The sequence below is a fragment of the Mus pahari genome, chromosome 4 (assembly GCF_900095145.1).
Source record: "Mus pahari chromosome 4, PAHARI_EIJ_v1.1, whole genome shotgun sequence".
Classification (NCBI taxonomy): Eukaryota; Metazoa; Chordata; class Mammalia; order Rodentia; family Muridae; genus Mus; species Mus pahari.
Window position 1 is genome coordinate 4,981,665 of NC_034593.1, and position 20,957 is coordinate 5,002,621.

Here is a 20,957-nt window from a genome sequence, read left to right on the forward strand (position 1 = left end):
CCCACTCTTACATGCCATGCAGCAGGTCTAGGGGCCCACTCTTACACGCCATGCAGCAGGTCTGGTGACCCACTCTTACACGCCATGCACCTTCCCCATGACTTCCCTGGCTCACTTTCTTAGATCATTCATGAAGACACACACTCAGTATAGATGAAGAAGGATGTCCATGTAGAAGACCTCCTGCCAACAAGCAGCATGCTAATGCTACGGTCTGGATCTGGAATGTTCTCCAAAGATTCAGTGTCAATCGTTAGGTCACCAGCCCATGCACAACTGGCAGCTCTACTCCCAGCCAAGGCTTAAGATGACTCCTGTCCTGGCATTTACCTCAAATGAACTTCCTAAGAGACCAGAGTCATCCAGCTAGGTGACTCATTGATTCCTGGACCAAACCAATACATGAGATTTATAAATCCCAAGTGCTGGGATAACTTACTACACACAAGTAGATACCAATAAGCATACTATGTGCACTCTCAAATCTCGGCCATACTTCACACCATGTCCCCAGAGTGTCATTTCATTACTAAGTTCCCCATCTTGAAGACGTTCCACCACTTAGGAAATACTTTGTTTTCTGCTTATGAAACTGTCTTAACTCTTTCTTTAAACACCTCATTCATTTGAGCATTTGCTCATGCATTTTTTTGCTATGTTTTATAGATCTTTCCCCCTAAGATAGATAGATAGATAGATAGATAGATAGATAGATAGATAGATAGATAGATAGATGGATGGATGGATAGATAGAGCTTTTAAATTGTATTTAGCATACTATAGTGAAGGTACACAAGAAGTTTGCTGAGGAAAAATCAAATCACCCACACACGCACATGCACAGACACACACATGCACAGACACACACAAGCACAGACACACACATGCACAGACACACACATGTACTAGAGGTGAGTCTGAACAGTATGAAGTAGCACAGACAGATGTGCAGGGGCTATGCTACCTCACGTATGCTTACCTGCTAGCTGCCAAAGCCTTGGAGTAAGCTACTTTAAACAGGCCAGCTTTAGTTTCTTCAGAGCGTCTTAACAAGGTTCCTAACAGTATTGTTCTTAGAGTAATAAAAAAGTTTAAGAAAATAATGCACTCAATTTTTTTCATAAAGTGTTTGTAAAGAGGGAATGTTCAACAAATACGCAATATTTTTTATGTTATAAGAGTCACAAATTATTCAGTATGTGCTGAAATGTTAGTCTTCATGTCTCAACAAGTTACCAAGTAGCAATAAATTAATGTAAATTATACAAGCTAAACTAGAACCCAGATCTTCTTGTTTGGAAATCCCACTCTTGAACCAAGTGCAGGAGTGAAGCTTCTCCTCTGTCCCACTGAGGTTTCAATGCAGAAGCTTTTCTGGCAACACTGTTCCTTGAGAGGCAGTCACACCGAGTCATGGGCAGATGCCCTTTTGATCTTTGCAGTCCTGCGATGGCATAAAAAACTCAGTCAACACTTTGTCTGACCCCTCTGCCCTGACAGAGCTGTACACAGACAATGACTACAAAGCAATCAGTTCTGCTAGCAACAAAACCAGAACCTGTAACACCCAAGGCAACAGAGCAAAGGCCAAAAGCAGTCCCTATGTATGGCACACTTCCCAACCCGGAACCCCTGACCTCCTAATCCGGTGCAGTCTAAGCCATGTGTTTCACACCTCAGACAATAATTTATAGTCTGACCACAAGCGAACACAGAACTCATATAACTTGTCTCTTACTCAAAAGTTAAACAGAATGCACCCTATTACTTTTAAACTAGCAGAGATGTACTAAAGAAGAACTAGTTCATAGGATGAGTCTAAATCACCCATCTAAACAAAAACACACATGCTTCAAGGTGTGTTCTATCTCTTCTGAAATAGAGACTCAGTTCAAATTTTTATTTTCTCTTTGCCAATAGTAAACTCTGAAAACTTGAGACTTGGGAACATTCACTATATATTCCACTCTCTATTGACCCTATATATTTCATAACCCAAAATAGAAACAAAGACTGGGAAATTAGCTTGTTTATTCCGCCCCAGTGTCAAACAAAAGTACAAATAACATTCAGGGCGCGTGCAAGTTACCTTAGAGCTGCCAATCATGCTTGTTTTGAAACGCTTCAATTTTCAGAGCTGTCAATCATGTGTGTTGTGATAGAGATGCCAGGGTAGAGATAGCGCACTAAGAGACATAACCCTCATTTACACATTAATAAATAAAAGGACTTTTATACAACTGAGCTGGACGGTTTTACAGAAACACTTGAAAATGAAATTATAACATTTTCATTTCAGAAAAATGAAAATATAACAATGAAAGGAAAGGATTCAGAGAATTTGGCAAAGCCATAAGCACTGACAAACCATAGGTACTCTGGATTTTGGTAAAGACAAAAGTGTTCCTTGCCTGGTAAGTGAACAGAAATTGAATAAAAGAATCAAACAAGCAAACGTGTCATAAATCTCACCCTTCTGCTCTGCCTCCCCAACACCTCCCAACCCGTTCCCTACCTCATAAGTCACATCTGAAATGGGATGCTGTTCAAAGCCCACCTCTGCCTCCTGTATAAGCAGTCAGTCAACAAGACCAGCCTGACCAGCCTCTTCTCCCCCCTGCCAAGGCCTTTCTGCTTCTCACCCTCAGGCTTTACTCACAATGCCATCATTCTTTCCAGTAGTTTCCACAGTGATCTAACGCTGGTATTTCTCTTGCAGGAAACACTCCACGACTCTTCCAGAATGATCTCATTGAAACATAAATGTGATCCATATTACCTGTTAAAATATTTCCCTATTTGCCACCTTCAAAATAAAGCCACACTCGGAGGAGCAGCATATTTCCTGAAGACCTGTATCCTGCCTGCCCACATGACCTCTCACATCACATGTCCCTAAGCCAGGCTCACTAAAGCATCTAGGTTCCCAGGAGACATGGGCTCTCACTGGTGATGGATCCTCTTGCTGTCCTTCATCCTTCCGCCCTCATTTCAGCAGCTCCTCTGCAATAGCCTGCCTGGCATAGCAATGGACACACTGACCCCTAGTCTCCATTCCAGAAGAAAGCAGTTGAAAGAATGAACATGGCATCATTTGTATTGGCTAATTCTCTGTACCCTGGACTGAATCAACTCTCAGGATGCAACATTATCTTTAATCCATATATAAGTTCCTCATGTTGTGGTGACCCTCAACCATAAAATTATTTTCACTGCTACTTCATAACTATAATTCTGCTGTTATGAATCCTGTTATAAATAATGTAAATAAATGTTTTCCTATGATCTTAAGTGACTCCTGTGAAAGGGTCAATTGACCCCCAACTGGGGGGCGGGCAGGGAGGGTGACCCACAGGTTAAGAACTACTGCTATAAAAGCTACATACTTAGCCGGGCGTGGTGGCGCACGCCTTTAATCCCAGCACTCGGGAGGCAGAGGCAGGCGGATTTCTGAGTTCGAGGCCAGCCTGGTCTACAAAGTGAGTTCCAGGACAGCCAGGGCTAAACAGAGAAACCCTGTCTCGAAAAACCAAAAAAAAAAAAAAAAAAAAAAAAAAGCTACATACTTAAAGTTTGCTGGACTCAATAAAAAATTATATTATGCCCTGTTTGTTTAAAAATAAAAGTCTTAACAGGTATATTCCAAAGCAACCAAACTAATCATTACTAAAAAGCTATTCTTTAGGCTTAATAATCTTTTAAAGGAATTCCATCATCTACTTACAAGTTCACTATAAGAATTCCTTCAAATACAATCTAGAACCTAACCATCCCATCTTATTCTCCCTACAAGTCCTACTGAAGGTGTTAAAGTCTCTGCCATGACAAATGCTCATGTCCCAAACACTCAGCACCCTGACTGGTTCATCAGACACTGCTCTCTATGTGACAGCCCCTATCAAGGGCATCAGCGGACAGAGGCAGAGCCCCACACCAGCAACACTTCACTCATCAGGAAGTTACTTCTCTGGTGACATCAAGTATTCCCAGAAGCCAATGAGAACGAAGCTAAAGGAGTTGAGAAGCTGTCAGAACACATGTTGAAGCTCATGTGCTGAAGTGTATGTACTTAAACAAGAGGCTGCTAGGTCCTTACTCAGTAGCTATTCTTATTTTAACCACAACAAATTTGGTGACCAATATCTCAGGTTTCAGCACACTTAAATCAGAAAAGGTATACTTGAGAGAACAGAAATGGACATCATAGCAGAAAAAGAGAGTTGAAACAAACCTACAAAACGGGGGTATTATGTGGTTACTGGGCAGTAATTCTATATGACATCTGTGTGATGATGAAATATATAAGCTCATATTTGCAAGTATGATGTTGGAACATAAAAAACATAAAAGATTAAGTTTTAAGCCCAATGAAGTTCAAAGATGTTACATTCTATTAAAAAAAACACTAAAAAATTAAAAATTAATATTACGTGTATATCAACAGACTTCTCTGTTCGCTGCCAATTAAACTGCATTTCTAAATTGCATGAGGCATACTGACTCTACCAATCACTGCTAAATATATCCAATTCCTGTTACTACTGACTTCACTAAAATTACAATCTTGATTCATCTTAAAAAGCCTAAGTCCACTATTGATTAGCTTACTGGCAATAACACTCTCAAAATGTGAATACCACTGTCTTAGTCAGTTCAGGATGCTACATCAAAGGCTCAGAGAGGGTAGCCTACAAACGACAGCAACACCTTTCTCACACTTCTCAAAGTGAAGGGGTCCAGGAAGGTTGCAGCCGGGTCAGTGTCCGATGAAGGCCAAGCCCTGGATGGATTGCTGTGCCCTCAACTGGTAGAGTGATCGGGAAACTCTCTGGGGCCTCTTTCACAAAAGCACCATGGCCACCTATGAGGGAAGCACTCTCACAACGTAAACCCTTTCCAATAGCTCACAGCATCACACGGGTGATTCTCACACTCACTCAGGACCACAGCCGCCATGCCAGCATGGCCAGCATACTGTAACAAACTACTCTGTATTCTTTACCACATCTCCATCTCCCTTTCTCACTGGCAAGCTGCTTTCAGTATCCCTGGAAGTTTTGATGACATGTAAGTGCTCTTATGTTTCATGATCCAGAAAGCAGCAAAGTCAGTAGAAAATCGTCTTGGGCCCTGGATTAACTTTGTTAGGCCAAATCTACTTTGTTAATTACTAATTGTGTAACAGCAGCACATTATGCCCAAAGATTCAATCTGTTAATTAGTGTGCACATTATGTGCACATAACAGAAGAAAAATATCTTTAAAAAAAAAAAGCAGATACTGCAAACAGTGCTTTGTCTAGTCAGGGTGGAAGCCCTCTGGTCATGGAAAGCAAAAAGAAACTAAGACAAAACAGGCGGCGTAGCCGGGCGTGGTGGCGCACACCTTTAATCGGGAGGCAGAGGCAGGCGGATTTCTGAGTTCGAGGCCAGCCTGGTCTACAAAGTGAGTTCCAGGACAGCCAGGGCTATACAGAGAAACCCTGTCACAGAAAACAAAAAACAAAAACAAAACAAAACAGACAGGTGTGCTGTAGGGATGAGAAGGAAAGCAAATGATCTTGAACACACCAGCACAGACCACTGCCTTCTCTTGAGTAAGAGCCCTTCTTCTTTTCACAGCCATCCCATACTGGTAGACGTACGCCTGTCACTGATTGGCTGTCAGGTCCACCAGATGAAAAGACACCTGCAAAGCAATACCTTCCAAACTTTATAATTTTGTATTCCTCGTGCGTGCGTGTGTGTGTGTGTGTGTGTGTGTGTGTGTGTGTGTGTGTGTTATGTGCCTCAGTGCTCCAAGTGCTGGATTAGGAGTGAGGACTGTCACTCCTACGCTTTGATTTTCAACCGACAAATATTCTTGCTTAACCTGTTCTTTAGAAAATCAAACTCTGGAGTCTGGCAAAAACACTAAAGTTAGCTTTCATGACTGGGCATCGTGACCAATGCCTGGAATCTCAGCACCTAGGAGGCTGAGGCACTTAAAGACTATGGTGAGTTCAAGGTCAACCTGAGCTACTTAATAAATCAGCCACACAACCAACCAAACAGGCAAAGACTTACTGTGATAATGTGCTCAGCAGATATGAGCACTGTGACCTTCCAGAGGACAGCTGAGACCTGCTGAGAGCCAGAGACCTCTTCCTTAACACTCCCTATTCCCATACAACCACCGAAACCCTTCTGAAAATTCGAGGACTTGTTGGTGACAAGATTGGAAACCATTTATTTAAAATACAGTCTACACATAAATATTAAAAGAAAAAAGCTAAGTGCAGGTTTGGTGGCACATACCTGTCACTCCAGAATTTGGAAGGCTGAAGCAGAAGGATCACAGAACACTCATGATTGTCTAAATCATGGCCAACCTCAGCTACAGTTGAGACCCTATCGCAAGAAACAAGAGCCCAAATAAAGCAAAACAAACACTATGGAGCTTATTAAAGGCTGTTCAGCTCACGGAAATACTGAAGTAACCAAATGGTTTCCATTCCCTATCGATGTTTCTAAATCTGAAATACCATTAAATGTGTTTACTACGATAATGATAAACTAAACATATATGTAAAGTTATATTTAACTAGATTTTTGTTATCTTTCACTTTATTTCCCCTTCTCTAAATTATCCTACATTAGAATGTGCACAAACATCTGAATGAGAGCTGGGGAGGCGGCTTGGTGATACAGTGCTTGCCTGGCAAGTGCAAGCCAACACGGGGACAAGTGATCCCGGCTGGGGAATGGCTGAATAGAGGTAAAAACAAAAACAAATGAAGAAAAACCAACACATAAACCCATGGTTCTCTAAAAGTATTAAAAGAAAAAAAAGGGATCAGATGCAGCTGATGAACAGTAAGTAATTATGCATGCCCTGTTTGTGGTGACTTGAACGTGTCCTAACAGGAGATCCAGGCACACTGAATCTGCCCCCCAGTGGTCTGATGGTCTGTCCACAGAGTTCTTCTATAGGAGCAGGATGTAAAGACCTGTCACATCCACAACTCTGTAGAAAGTTACACCATCTCAACATCCAGGCACTACAGGGGTGAGCTGCTGCCAAGCTGGGCCTCATTACTGCTCACTCCTGTGACAGTGACAAGTCAGGTCCACATTTGTTTGCAAGCTCCCACCCACATGTTTTGCATACAAATAGGAATGGAGCAAGGCTGAAACAGTGTCTGTACTGGCCTTACACCTTCAAAGTGGCAAACACTTTGTAGACCAATAGTAATCTGAAGACGTTCAGTAAGAACCTACCCAGTTCTACACACGCAAAGAGATTTAATAAGTCCTCTGCAGATAGTAGAAAACCTCAGGATACGCTGGACAACGAACATCCTAACCTAGGTTCTCTTTAAAAACGTGTTATGTATTGTAGGCAGCGGAAGAAAATAATCAAACTCTCCAGGTTAAACAGTGGCTGAGCTACTCCTGGGGCACACTTACACACATATCACTCTGGTCCACAGAACTGGGCACAGAATTGAAGCTTCAGTGTCTGCATATCAATTTTCAGCAAGGCCCTCTGAGGACATCTCACTTCTATATCAGCACAGACTGTGAGCAAAGGCCTTCTCTGACTGTTGTATTCTGACACTATTGTCCCTTGCCACTTGTAGAGTTAGTGCTATTTTAAGCTAATTTATATCTAGCTTATATGCTTATTTACTATCTACCCCCATTAGATAGAATCTTTATTTCATAAGGACAGAGAATGTTTTTCATCAGCCCTGTCAATAGTGCCCTGACACACTGAAGAGGTCCAATAAGGATGTGTGAATATTTGACTGCACAAATGAACACAACAACCTTTGTACCACCCTGTTCCCAACCTTCATTCATAAATGCACTCATTTATGTACTCATTTATGTACTCTGGAATTTAACTACGTACTTTGGAGGGAGTAACTGGATCCTACACACACAGTTTGTGGAAGCAGGAGCTCAGAGGTAGCTACTGCAGCGAACTACAGGACCAAGACATGCACACATTCAACTGTCTTAAATACAGAAAGAAGGAAGGAAAGAGTGAAGGAGGGAGGGAGAGAAAAGGAAGGAGAAACAGACCGATGGATGGATGGATGGAAAGAGGGAGAGAGGAAGGGAGAGGGTACAATGAAGACAGCAACTGCTCTAAGAAATAGGGATGCTATTCGCAAAAGCACTGTGTGCTGCCTCTCCCTGACAGGAGAACAGATGGGGTGAGCAGCACACAGCCACTCCAGTAAGAATGTATACTCATGGGCTGTGTGGACGGTTTTAAAGGAAATCCTAAGATTTAATAAATATTGCAACAGATTCTAACATTTAACCACTTAAAGCCTCACTAAAGAAAATTCAAGACATACTATTGCTGGGTTGGAATCACTGCTTCAGTCTGGACAGAACACACCAGACCAAGGCAGTTCCATGTGAGAGAGGTTTATTGGGGGGCAGGGGAAGAGGCAAAAGTGGGGGATGACGGAGACGAAGGGAGAAAAGAGAGAAAAAAGAGAGCAAACCTCAAGAGGGTCTGCCTTTTATTTAGGCTGTGATGTAGTGGCTCATAGGTAACTGTGGAAGGTAAACCAAATGACACTGGGAATGTACGGTGATTGCCATGGCAACAGATGCCCGGGTTCCTGTCACCTATGGCTGACAACACTGCCATCACTGGGTTCAGAGGCGATCTGCAAAGCCAATTCCTGATACCAACAACTATAGTCCACATAAGAGAAATATCTAATCTCAAATACTACACTTAAAAATTTGCAATTTTTGCAAAGCTTCTGTAAGGCAAAGGACATTGTCAATAGGACAAACCAACAGACTGGGAAAAGATCTTTACCAATCCTACATCTGATAAAGGACTAATATCCCATATATACAAAGAACTCAAGAAGTTAGACTCCAGAATTAAATAACCCTACTGAAAAATGGGGTAAAGAGCTAAACAAAGACTTGTCAACTGAGGAATATCGAATGGCTGAGAAGTACCTAAAGGAATGTTCAACATTCTTAGTCATCAAGGAACTGCAAATCAAAACAACCCTGAGATTCCACCTCACACCAGTCAGAATGGCTAATATTAAAAACTCAGGTGATAGCAGATGTGGCAAGGATGTGGAGAAAGAGGAACACTCCTCCACTGTTGGTGGGATTGCAAGCTGGCACAAAAACTCTGGAAATCAGTTTGGCAGTTCCTCAGAAAATTGGACCTGAGGACCCAGCTATCCCAGAGTCATGGGCATATCTCCAAAAGATGCTCCAACATGTAATAAGGACACATGCTCCACTATGTTCATAGCAGCCTTATTTATAATAGCCAGAAGCTGGAAACTGTTACCTCCCCCAGCCTTGAAACAGGCTGATTCAGACCTTGCTGCCACTGAGCCAGAGACCAGCTGGAGTGGGGTCTTCCGACCTAGATGGCTCTATTGTTCTACACCTGCCTGCTCTTCTCCAAGACACTGCTCCCTGCTGAGAGACTCTGGGAGACGGCATCCTTAGGATCCGCCTACAGGCTCACACCTGTAGGACAGGCACCAAGAATGGATTGGTGGGGGACGGGCCTCCCCCCTCTTTATAAGCACAGACTCTTAGTAAAATTTGAGAAGCCTTAAACAGAAAATCATGTCTCAGCATCTATTATTCCTCTCGCCATTTTCTCCCATACAGCTCCTGCCTCCCACTCAGGAACCCAGTTATCGTGGCTGCAGGCGGCTACAGGAAACAACCCAGATGTCACTCAACAGAGGAATGGATACAAAAAATGGAGTACTACTCAGCTATTAAAAACAATGACTTCATGAAATTCGCAGGCAAATGAATGATTGGAACTTGAAAATATCAGTCTGAGTGAGGTAGCCCAGGCACAAAAGAACACACATGGTATGCACTCACTGATAAGTGGATATTAGGATAAAAGCTAGGAATACCCATGATACAACTCGGGACCATATGAAGCTCAAGAAGAAGGAAGACCAATGTGTGGATGTTTCAGTGCTTCTTAGAAGGGAGAACAAAATACTCACAGGAGGAAATACGGGAACAAAGTGTGGAGCAGAGACTGAAGGAAAGGCCATCCAGAGACTGCCCCACCTGGGGATCCATCCCATATACAGTCGTCAAACCTGGACACTATTGTGGATGCTGGGAAGTGCTTGCTGACAGGAGCCTGATATAGCTGTCTCCTGAGAGGTTCTGCCAGAGCCTGACAAATACAGAGGCAGATGCTCCAAGCCAACCATTGGACTGAGCGCTGGGTCCCTGATGGAAGAGTTGGAGAAGGAACTGAAGGAGCTGAGGGGGTTTGCAGCCCCATGGAGGGAGTAACAATGTCAACAGACCAGAACCCCTCACCACCGCCACACACACACCCCCCCCCCGGAGCTCCTGGGGACTTGACCGCCAACCAAAGAGTACAAATGGAGGAGCCCATGGCTCCAGCAGCATATGTAGCAGAGGATGGCCTTGTTGGACATAAGTGGGAGGAGAGGCCCTTGGGCCTGAGGGGGTCCAATGCCCCCAATGTAGGGGAATGACAAGGCAGGAAGGTGGGAGTGGGTGGGTGGGTAGGAGAAGACCCTCATAGAGGCAGGGGGAGGGGGGAGGGGATAGGGGGCAAAAAAAATTGCAATTTAGCAAATAAGGAACAGAATCATATCTGACACTTTCTATTTCAAACACTCTGAAGGCATTTTTAAATATGTTTAAGAAAATGAGATAATGAGAAAACAAATGTTGTAAAATTTTAATTAAATAACAAGATTAAACAATATTCATAAAAAATTATCTATGAAAAAAGATTAACAAAATCTATCCTTACAGAAAAAGCACTAGATGTGGTGGTACACACCAATAATCCTAGCACTCAGGAGGGAGGCAGAAGCAGAAGGATTACCGTAAGTTCCAGGACAGTGAGGGCAACATAAGAAGACCATGCCGGGAAAAGGAAAAGTCAAAGGCCCGCAGGATTTGGAGGTTACAGTAGATTTGACTGCATAGGGGACAATCTACTGCGCGGTGTCTCAGCAAAGCTGTCTGTAAATGCGACTTCTATGACATTCGTATCCAATCTGCCCCAGCAAGTCTACCTGGAGAGAAAGCAGACTAACCAGGCTGCACCCCTGACAGTAAGATGATATAAGTAAAGACGAGAGGTCTTCTTTATATGAAATAAAACTGCATTTCATCCTAACATTACAGATATACCTTCGCCGGGCGTGGTGGCACACGCCTTTCATCCCAGCACTCGGGAGGCAGAGGCAGGTGGATTTCTGAGTTCGAGGCCAGCCTGGTCTACAGAGTGAGTTCCAGGACAGCCAGGGCTATACAGAGAAACCCTGTCTCGAAAAAAACAAAAACAAAAACAAAAACAAAAAAAACAGATATACCTTCTATTAGTGAAAAGTCCTATGTCTTTTCCCGCAGAGGTGTAGGAGGTCGGAGAACAGCTTTAGAGGACATCTGCTCACACAGACTCAGGACACAGACCTCCCTACGATCTCAGTCGGTCCCCACTGGGACCTTGCAACAGTTAAATCCACTGGCCACACAGATGGTCCTGGTTAAACCAAATGAGTCACACAACCAGACCAAAAGTTGTCAACCTAGAAAAGGGTCTGGTAGCAGGAAGGCATGGAGGGAGGTAAGAATAATCAAAATGTATCATATGCTTGTATGAAATTATCAAGGAACAAAATTAATTTTTAAAAAAATCACTGTCTTAAAAATAACCTTTGAGGTACATCAATCTTCATAAATACTATGCATGCACATCCAGACACACGTATGGGAGAGATGTACATTCACATGTGGATAGAGACCAAAAGTCAACATGTCAACACTGAATGCCATTTCTTTCTGTTCTCTCTCTCTTCCTTTCTCTTTCTTTCTTTCTTTCTCCCTTTCTTTCTTCCTTCCTTTCTTTCTTTCTTTCTTCCTTCCTTTCTTTCATTCATTCATTCATTCATTCTTTTTTTTTCCCCCAAGAAAGAGTTTCTTTGTAGCCCTGGCTGTCCTGGAACTCTTTCTGTTTACCAGGCTGGCCTCAAACTCAGAGATCCATGAAGGCTGGGATTAGAGGTGTGTGCCACCATGGTCCATTTTGTTTTCTTTTTGAGATGGAGTCTTTTATTAGCCTCAAGTGCCCCAGGTAGGCTACACTGGATGGTCAATAAACCCTAGGGAAAACCGGCCTGTCTTTGCCTCCCCAACACTGGAGTTACAAGTGCATGGAGCCAAACCTGGCTTGTGAGGGCATCTGGGGTTGGAACTCTGGACCTTATGACTGCAGAACAAGCCCCTTACTCAGAGTCATGCCCTACTCCTGTGATCATGCTAAAGTCACTTGGAAATGGTTCTACTTACTCGCCATCCACACCTGGTCTTTTACACACACAGTGAAACTTGCCACCAAAATCTATGTAGAGATCGTCCTCCACGATATGAAAGATCCGCCCAATGACCAGTTTGTCCTTGGCAGGCCCCATCTGTGTCAGTGGAGAGTGTCTCAGCATGGAGGCAAAGGATCCCACGGTTTCTGGAGATTCCTAAATATGAAAAGAAATATTTATATTCATGAAATCATCAAAAAGATGAGAGTAAGCTTAACAGGGACTTAAAGAGGAATCTTCACAAAACCAATTTTCTAATTAATTCAAGACCAAAAGCCAGTTATCCCCTTTTGCTTCCTCCTCCCCTCTCCTTCTCCCAGCAGAACCAGTGGAAAGGCAGAGGGGGCAGGACACCACAGTGACTCTCAAAGCACAGACATGAGGGAGCAGGGATGTGGGCGGGACTGTCAGAAGCTGGGCTCTTGCAGCACACCCTAGGAGAGCACACTGACTTCACTCCCAGAACTGACCATCTGCGGAAAAAAAAAAAAAAAAAACGCCTACTCCAGAGGGCCTCCTTTAAAGTAAGTGGGTATTCCGATCAAAAGAACCAATGGGAACATGAGTTCTTGTTTAGAATAATTTTAAATAGATTGGGTTTGTCTTTACAACCCCTCTTTTTTTCTGACATTAAAAAACAAAAAACAAAGGGAAAATAAGCTCTGTTTTATGCTGCATAATTTCTATAAGTCTTTCTGACGGTGTCTGCTTGAAAGTTAGACATAGAATGTTATAAACGTATTTTCTGTTTCTTACAGTTGTTTTTCAGATATTCTTCAGAAATCTGTGACTACACATAATGTTTTCTAGTCATTTTTCATTTGAATATGGGATGTATGTATAGATGTTGGTGCAAAAGAAGTACACATTTTCTACCTGTAAGAGCAAATCACAAAGGAATCTTAACAATTTGACCTCACTAACTATACCTGCTTACACCTTGAATCACAAATGAGTTTTACACACTACTCAAGGGTTAGTAACCATTTAGCGGCACGTATCTTCAATTGTAACGGGATCTTAAGGTTACTCTGCGGATTACAACTCAAATGCCTGGCCCTGTGAGGGTCCCAAGGAGAATGGGAGGTCAGTCTGGTGGGGAAAGCCACCATAGAGACTTTAAAAATGCATACATGTTGAAGAAAACAATCAGACAGATACACACTTCATTTCATAAATAAGGCAAGACATGCCTAAGGTGTTGAATTTGGCTCAAGGGCCATAATTGTATGAGCAAAATAGCTGACTGATACTGGATCCCTCAGGTGAGAAAGTGGTGGTGGAGATGGGGAAGAAGATTAGGGTTGGGGAGGTGGCAGTGGGTAAGATAAGTTATTACAGTAGGGAGTAACATACCGGGAAGGACTCCTTAGTACACAGGGGAATGCAAACCAAAGCAGTATCAGTAGATCTGATACACCAGGAAGGCCAGGAGCACATGCCACCCGCTTTTAACTCCTCAGAGTATGATATTGAAGGTCCCCAGAAGCCGGGCGGTGGTGGCGCATGCCTTTAATCCCAGCACTTGGGAGGTAGAGGCAGGCGGATTTCTGAGTTCGAGGCCAGCCTGGTCTACAGAGTGAGTTCCAGGACAGCCAGGGCTACACAGAGAAACCCTGTCTCCAAAAAAAAAAAAAAACAAAAAAACAAAAAACAAATAAAGTTCCCCAGAAAAGTCTCAGGTTTTGCATAAAGTCAAGGGGAGAGAGCAGCAGTCCTCAGTCAGCCCCTCAACCATCATGATTCTCATTGCTACCTCATAACCACAGTCCTGCTACCACTGTGAATCACAATATAAATATCTGTTTCTGGTGGCTTAGGCAACCGCTGTGAAAGGCTGACTGACCCCCACACACAAGAGGTCATAACCAACAAGCTAAGAACCACCATCCTAGAGCCTCAACACCGCCCATCCCTGAACGTCACTCTAGAGACCAAGTGTCAAGTAAGCCATGGGGAGAGGCACCGAAGTAGCCACTATTTCCTCTGCTTGGAGCCACTAAACACCCCAGCTGCTGAGAGCTGCTCAGAGCACCTGGAAAGACCAGAGAGAAATCAGTGTGGGGATTCATGGTGCTTAAAGCCTGAAGGGTGCCAGGCGTGGTGGCGCACACCTTTAACCACAGCACTCGGGGGGCAGAGGCAGGAGGATTTCTGAGTTTGAGGCCATCCTGGTCTACAAAGTGAGTTCCAGGACAGCCAGGGCTGCACAGGGAAACTATGTCTCAAAGAACTAAAAAAAAAAAAATTTCAAGCTAGAAGGGTTGTCACCCACACTCCCTCACTTCCCATTACTCCACGTCTGGCTTTTTCATCTTTTAATTTTTCTGCTGGCTCATTAGCTCCATAGCTCAAGTAAAACAAGAAGACCCAGAACTTAAACATATACTTAGGACCTATTCCTAACATAAACAAAACTCCTTCATAACCATGAAGAGATACCCAGGCTAACAGCAATATGGCAGCAAGTAGCACTTCTCCCTCAGGTTTCGAAAACATGCGTTTGACTATTTAATAAGGATTCCTTTGGGCTGGCAAGATGGCTCAGTGGGGAAGGGCACATGTGGACCAGCTGGGACCCACTCAGTAGGAGAGCACCAGCAGGACACCCTCTGCCCTGGGCAGGCAAGCTGTGACCGACAGGAGAGCGTGTGCGGACACACACACACACACATACACACACACACACACACACACACACACACACACACACGTGAAAATAAAGTCAATTCCCTTGAGATTTTTAGTAAATCTATTTTAAAATATTTATCCCATTGTACATTTCCCTAAAAGTGTAATTATTTTTAATCAAATGGAAATTAAACATTTCTTTCTCTTTTGTTACCTTTCCTTTTATCACATTCTACCACAGCAGCAAATGTGTTTTCAATGAGTGAAGGATTTTACCACAGCATAAGACTCCTGGGTTAACAGCTATATTTATTCTTAAACTGGATATTCATCCTCACTCACTGACTTTTGGATGTCCATTTAGATAATCAGATTAGAACCATCTCTGAATTCCTAGGGTCCAAACCAAGCTATATTCATCTACTTATCAAGTGATTTTTAAAAATATCAAATGTGCCAACCCCTACAATACATTCTGACAACAGGGAGTCCTTTTTCTGAAGTGTCTAAACAACTTTAGAACTGAGGTGTCTTGTCTCCTTGCATGCTGACACAGCTCACAGACAACAGTCGGTAGACTGCGAGTCTGCTTCATAGAACTCAGTGAGTGATGGAGAACATCACCACAAAGCTCATTCACAAGGAGGGCAGATATCCTGGGACCAACTGCTTCCTTAAAGATTGGCCATAGAGCTTCACGTGCCATCTCATGTTGCCTGCTACTTCAGCAATACAGAGGCCAAGGCAGGAGCAATGTCGTGAGTTCACTGTCTAAGCAACTCACTGAGTTCCACAGTATCCTACACTAGAGAGTGAAAACCTGTTTCTGAAGAAAGGAAAGGGAAAGTTGGTTACAGAACTCAGACTTCCTATTATTCTGTTGTACATTTTTTCTTCCTTAGAAGACTGAAAAATGAACAGAACTGCCTAGATAAAGGGAGAAAAGGTACAGGGGTTTCAGACACAGGGAACAACAGTACAGCTTTCATTCACTCATTTCTCAAATATCCATGAATGCCATTGTGCTCTGACTGTGAAACAGCTCCTGTTACTAGTGCTGTTCTACAAGGTTGGAGAACTTCCAGGAGATGGAACTTGGCAGAAAGCAGGTCCCTGGGGAAAGGCCTTGGTTTTAGGCTAGCCCCGCTTCCGGGAGTCTCTCTGTGGGAGGTCCTACATACACACTCCTGCCACCATGGAGCTGCGTGTCACCATGCCATCAACTTCGTGATCAACTGTACCCACTCAAATTAAATGCCAACAATGACACTTATTTCCTTATTTGCTTCTTGTCTAGCATTTGGTCACAGCAGCATAAAAAAAAAAAGTACCAAATATAAGTGTCTTAATATGAACTGTGTGAAAGAAGAGAGGGACACAAGAGTTAAAGCAACATTACAACGAAGGGTTAGGGTCCAAAATGATGCTGAGAGAATAGTTATTCACACTTAAGGATGAAGAGTCTTGTACGGCAGGAGCAGTGGCTTAAACATCTGTAAGAAGTCGGGAGTCAAAAGAGAACAGAAGTCTGTGGTGGCGCACGCCTTTAATCCCAGCACTCGGGAGGCAGAGGCAGGCAGATTTCTGAGTTNGCTATACAGAGAAACCCTGTCTCAAAAAACCGAGAGAGAGAGAGAGAGAGAGAGAGAGAACAACGGAGTCAAAAGCAAACTGAATGAACAGAGTGATAACATTTGTGAATTGGTAAGAAAGTTTTGTCAGCAGCATGCAAGGTACACCAGAGGAAGGGGAAAAATTAGTTTTATTACCTAAACCTATAGAAAATTTCAAAGACTGCTGGGTGTCTTTAAAAACAGCTTACGGAAACACTGTATATATTTCTATGGCTGTTAATAATCATGTTTAGTGATAATATATAGCCACAAATATCCCAAAATTATACCAAGTACTAAGTGCAGTAGCTTTAGGCTAGAACTACTTTTCTTTACATTATTTATAATAAAAACTCAAGAACACAAAAAATATGTCTCACCTTAATAGTACATATATAGTGTATATGTGTCTTAGGCTTCGTTGCTGTGAAGAGACATAGTGACCAAGGCAACTCTTACAGTTTCAGCAGTTCAGCCCATTCTCATCATGTCAGGAAGCATGGACGTATCCAGGCAGGAAAGGTGCTGGAGAAGGAGCAGAGAGTTCTGCATCCTGATCCACAGGCAGGCAGGAGAAGATTCCACTCTGCAGGCAGCCAGGAACAGAGTCTCTCTTCTGCACTGGGTAAGTTTAAGAAGCCATCAAAGCCTGCCACAGCTATTCCAATAAGGCCACACCTCGTAACAGGGCCACTTTCCATGAGCAAAGCATATACAAATCACCACATTCCACTCCCTGGCCCCCATAGGCTTGTTCAAACACATGAGTCTATGGGGGCCATACCTAGCCATAGCATAATGCAAAATACATTTAGCCCAACTTCAAAAGTCCCCATAGTCTATAGCAGTCTTAACAATGTTAAAAGTCCACAGTTCAAGGTCTCTTCTGAGATTCATGTAATCAATTAACTGTAATCCCTATAAAATCAAAATCAAAACACAGATCACATAGTTCCAACATCACAGGTTATATATTATGATTCCAGAACATCATGATGAGGAAATACTGAACCAAAAAAGACCAAAAGTCAGCTGGGCAAACTCCAAACTCTGCATCTCCATGTCTGATGTCCAACTCCTTTCAGCTTTGATAACTACAACACACTTCTTTCTCTTGGGCTGGTTCCACTCCCTGTTAGCAGCTTTCCTCAGAAGGTATCCCTTAGATTTGGTCTCTCTAACATCTTGGGATCTCCAAGGCAACTTCAGCTTCACAGCTTCTTGTTCCAACGTCTGGGATCCACAGATGATCTTTGGCGCTCCCCCAAAGAGTCACTTCTCCAGCTCTGCCCTCTGTAACACTCTAGGTTGTCTCCACTCCACTGCTGCTGCTGTTCTTGGTGATCATCCCATGGTACTGGCATCTCCAATACACTGGGGTCTTCCCTGTAACTAGACTTCACCAATAGCATCTCATAGGCTCAATTCATGGTGCTAAGCCTCAACTTCTTTGCATGACCCCTTCAGTCCTGGGTCATCAACTACAAATAAGGCTGCACCTTCACCAACGGTCTTCCCTGGCCTCTCACAGTGCCAAGCTCAGAAGCTTTCCATGACCCCTTCATGTCTTCAAAACCAGTACCACTTGGGTAAGTCTTACACATTACCAAGTCCAGCTGCAGCACAAGGTACAACCTTGGCTAGCTCTAGAACACAGCTTCTTTGTGCTCTGAGAAAATACCTCCCAGAAGATTTCACCTCAGTGATGCTGGTCTCTTCTTAATCATCACTAATTTCTTAGCTCCGGCTACTCAGCATCAATTTTCTCAGTAGTGCCTTCTATTCTGGACTCTAAAGTCAAAAGCACATGGCTAAAGCTGCTGAGTTCTGCTACTTGCTGGAGCTGGAACATGGTCCCCTGGTTCTATTACACTATCACCAACTTTCTGTTTTCCACTCCTTCATCGCCTAAGCTTGCCTATCCTGGAACTTGCTCTGTAAACTGACTTTGAACTCAGAGATTTACATGCCTGTCTCCTAAACACTGGGATTAAAGGTGTGGTCCACCTGAATTTAAGGTGTGGCCTGGATTTCAGCTTTTCTTCACCTAGAACTTGCTGTGTTCTAGGCTGGCCTTGAACTCAGAGAGCTGCTTGTCTTTGCCTCCTGGGATTAAAGGCTTATTCTACCATGCCTGGACCTAAACTTAGCTGGGTGGGATCTTGTCCCAAGGTCACTACTCCCTAAATTCAATTTAATATCTGTACTGGCTAGTTTTGTGTCAACTTGGCACAGGCTGGAGTTATCACAGAGAAAGGAGCTTCAGTTGGGGAAATGCCTTCATGAGATCCAGCTGTGGGGCATTTTTTCAATTAGTGATCAAGCGGGAGGTCCCCTTGTGGGAGGGACCATCTCTGGGCTGGTATTCTTGGTTCTATAAGAGAGCAGGCTGAGCAAGCCAGAGGAAGCAAGCCAGTAAAGAACATCCCTCCATGGCTTCTGCATCAGCTCCTGCTTCCTGCCCTGCTTGAGTTCCAGTCCTGACTTTCTTTGGTGATGAAGAACAGTATGGAAGTATAAGATGAATAAACCCTTTCCTCCCCAACTTGGTTTCTGGTCATGATTTTTTGTCCAGAAATAGAAACCCTGACTAAGATCACAGATTTCAGCTCCATTTCACTTCCTAGTGCCTCTTTAATATTCGAACCATATATTTTATATTTTTCCTTTCTGAGCTTGCTATACTTCTTTAAAATGCTCTTCATGAGACTTAATCAATGTCTGTGATGGGTGTCTCTGAGACTTCCTTCGTCAGTGCAGTTAATCTGAGTCTCCTCACCCTATCTCAGGCAGACTCTCAGACAAGGGCAAAACGTAGCCACATTCTTCTCCAAAACACCACAAAAACAGTCTCTAGGCCACATATTGTGATTCTCCACTGAAACATCTTGGGCCAGGTCCACACAATTCAAAACACTCTCAGTAACAAACTCTTCCCTAATCCTACTAGGATGGCCCATTGAGCACCATTTAAAGCATCCCACTGCTTTCCAAATCCAAAGTCCCCAAATCGACATCCTTCCAAACCAAACCACGGTCAGGCCTGTCACAGCAACGCCCCAGTCCGTAGGACCAACTTCTGTCCTAGTTAGGGTTTTACTGCTGTGAACAGACACCATGACCAAGAACATTTCATTGGGGCTGGCTTACAGGTTCAGAGGTTCAGTCCATTATCATCAAGATGGGAGCATGGCAGCATCCAAGCAGGCATGGTGCAGGAGGCGCTAAGAGTTCTATATCTTCATCTGAAGGCTGCTAGCACAATACTAAACTTCTAGCACATCAAACTTTGGAGGACAAAATAAATCCAATTTATATAAGGTCCCCTGGGAATGACCTCAAAGAAGCAAGATAATCAGTCCTGTGGGCATCAATCAACCTCTTTTGCCCCTCTCAAATGGGGTCAAAAGCCTACTGGCTGTGGCAGCCAGGATGCGCTTCCATTTTAGCATCATCCCAGACCACTGGTCACCTACATGATTTATCAAGGCAGCAGGTGCCCATATACTATTTGTTTGTTTGCTTGTTTGTTTGAGATAGGATCTCAGGTAGCCCAAGCAAGCTTTAAATTCACTTTATAGCCAAGGATGACTCTGAATTCCTGATTTTCCTGCCTCTTCCTCCTAAGTAGTGTTGGAATGACAGGTGTATTATCATTACACACACACACACACACTCACTACATATCTGTGTGTGTGTGTGAGAACTGTGTGTGATGTATGAATTCATGCACACATCTGGTGTCAGAGGAGGAAGTTGTCTTTCTCTCTCACTCTTCCATTAGGTTTCCGTGAGAAAAAGTCTGTTGCTAAACCTAGAACTCATAGCCTTTCAGCTGGACTAGCTGACCAGCAAGCTCCAGTGACCCTCCCAGTTTTGGCCACCTCAGCACTGGGACACACGCATGCCCTGCCTTTTACTCAGATCCTCATGCTTGCACAGCCAGAGCACTTAACCAACGCCCCTAAGCCCCTATATTTTAGTGGGAAGGAGGTTACGTAGGAATTCAGGAATACTGACTTCTATTTATCTATGGAGACATGGTTACAGTCCCTCCTAAATGGTGAAGCTATCAACCAAGAGCAGAGAGCAACATTAAGTTACCAATACAGTACCTATGCCTGCCACCTGCTGGAAGGCTGACACAAGGCACCATTCTGTACATTAAAAAAAAAAAAAAAAGACATTAACAGTACACAGCTGGGAATGACGCTTTGAATATGAACTTACTAAGCAGTATTCTGTGGTAAAATAGACCACGGGAAGTCTTTAATCAGTAACTAGTTTTTAAAAATAAACATATAGGTTGTCTCCAATATTAAAAATAAAGCTGG

General features: G+C 43.4%; 1 protein-coding gene across 2 annotated transcripts in view; it reads right to left on the reverse strand.

The window, feature by feature from the left end:
* Mrps28 (mitochondrial ribosomal protein S28) overlaps positions 1-20,957 on the reverse strand; it is a 109,947-nt gene that overhangs the window by 80,750 nt on the left and 8,240 nt on the right. For both annotated transcript variants that reach the window (XM_021196063.1, XM_029537411.1), the window contains exon 2: positions 12,354-12,535. In XM_021196063.1, coding sequence (XP_021051722.1) covers positions 12,354-12,535 — 182 coding nt within the window. The remainder of the gene's footprint in view (positions 1-12,353; positions 12,536-20,957) is intronic.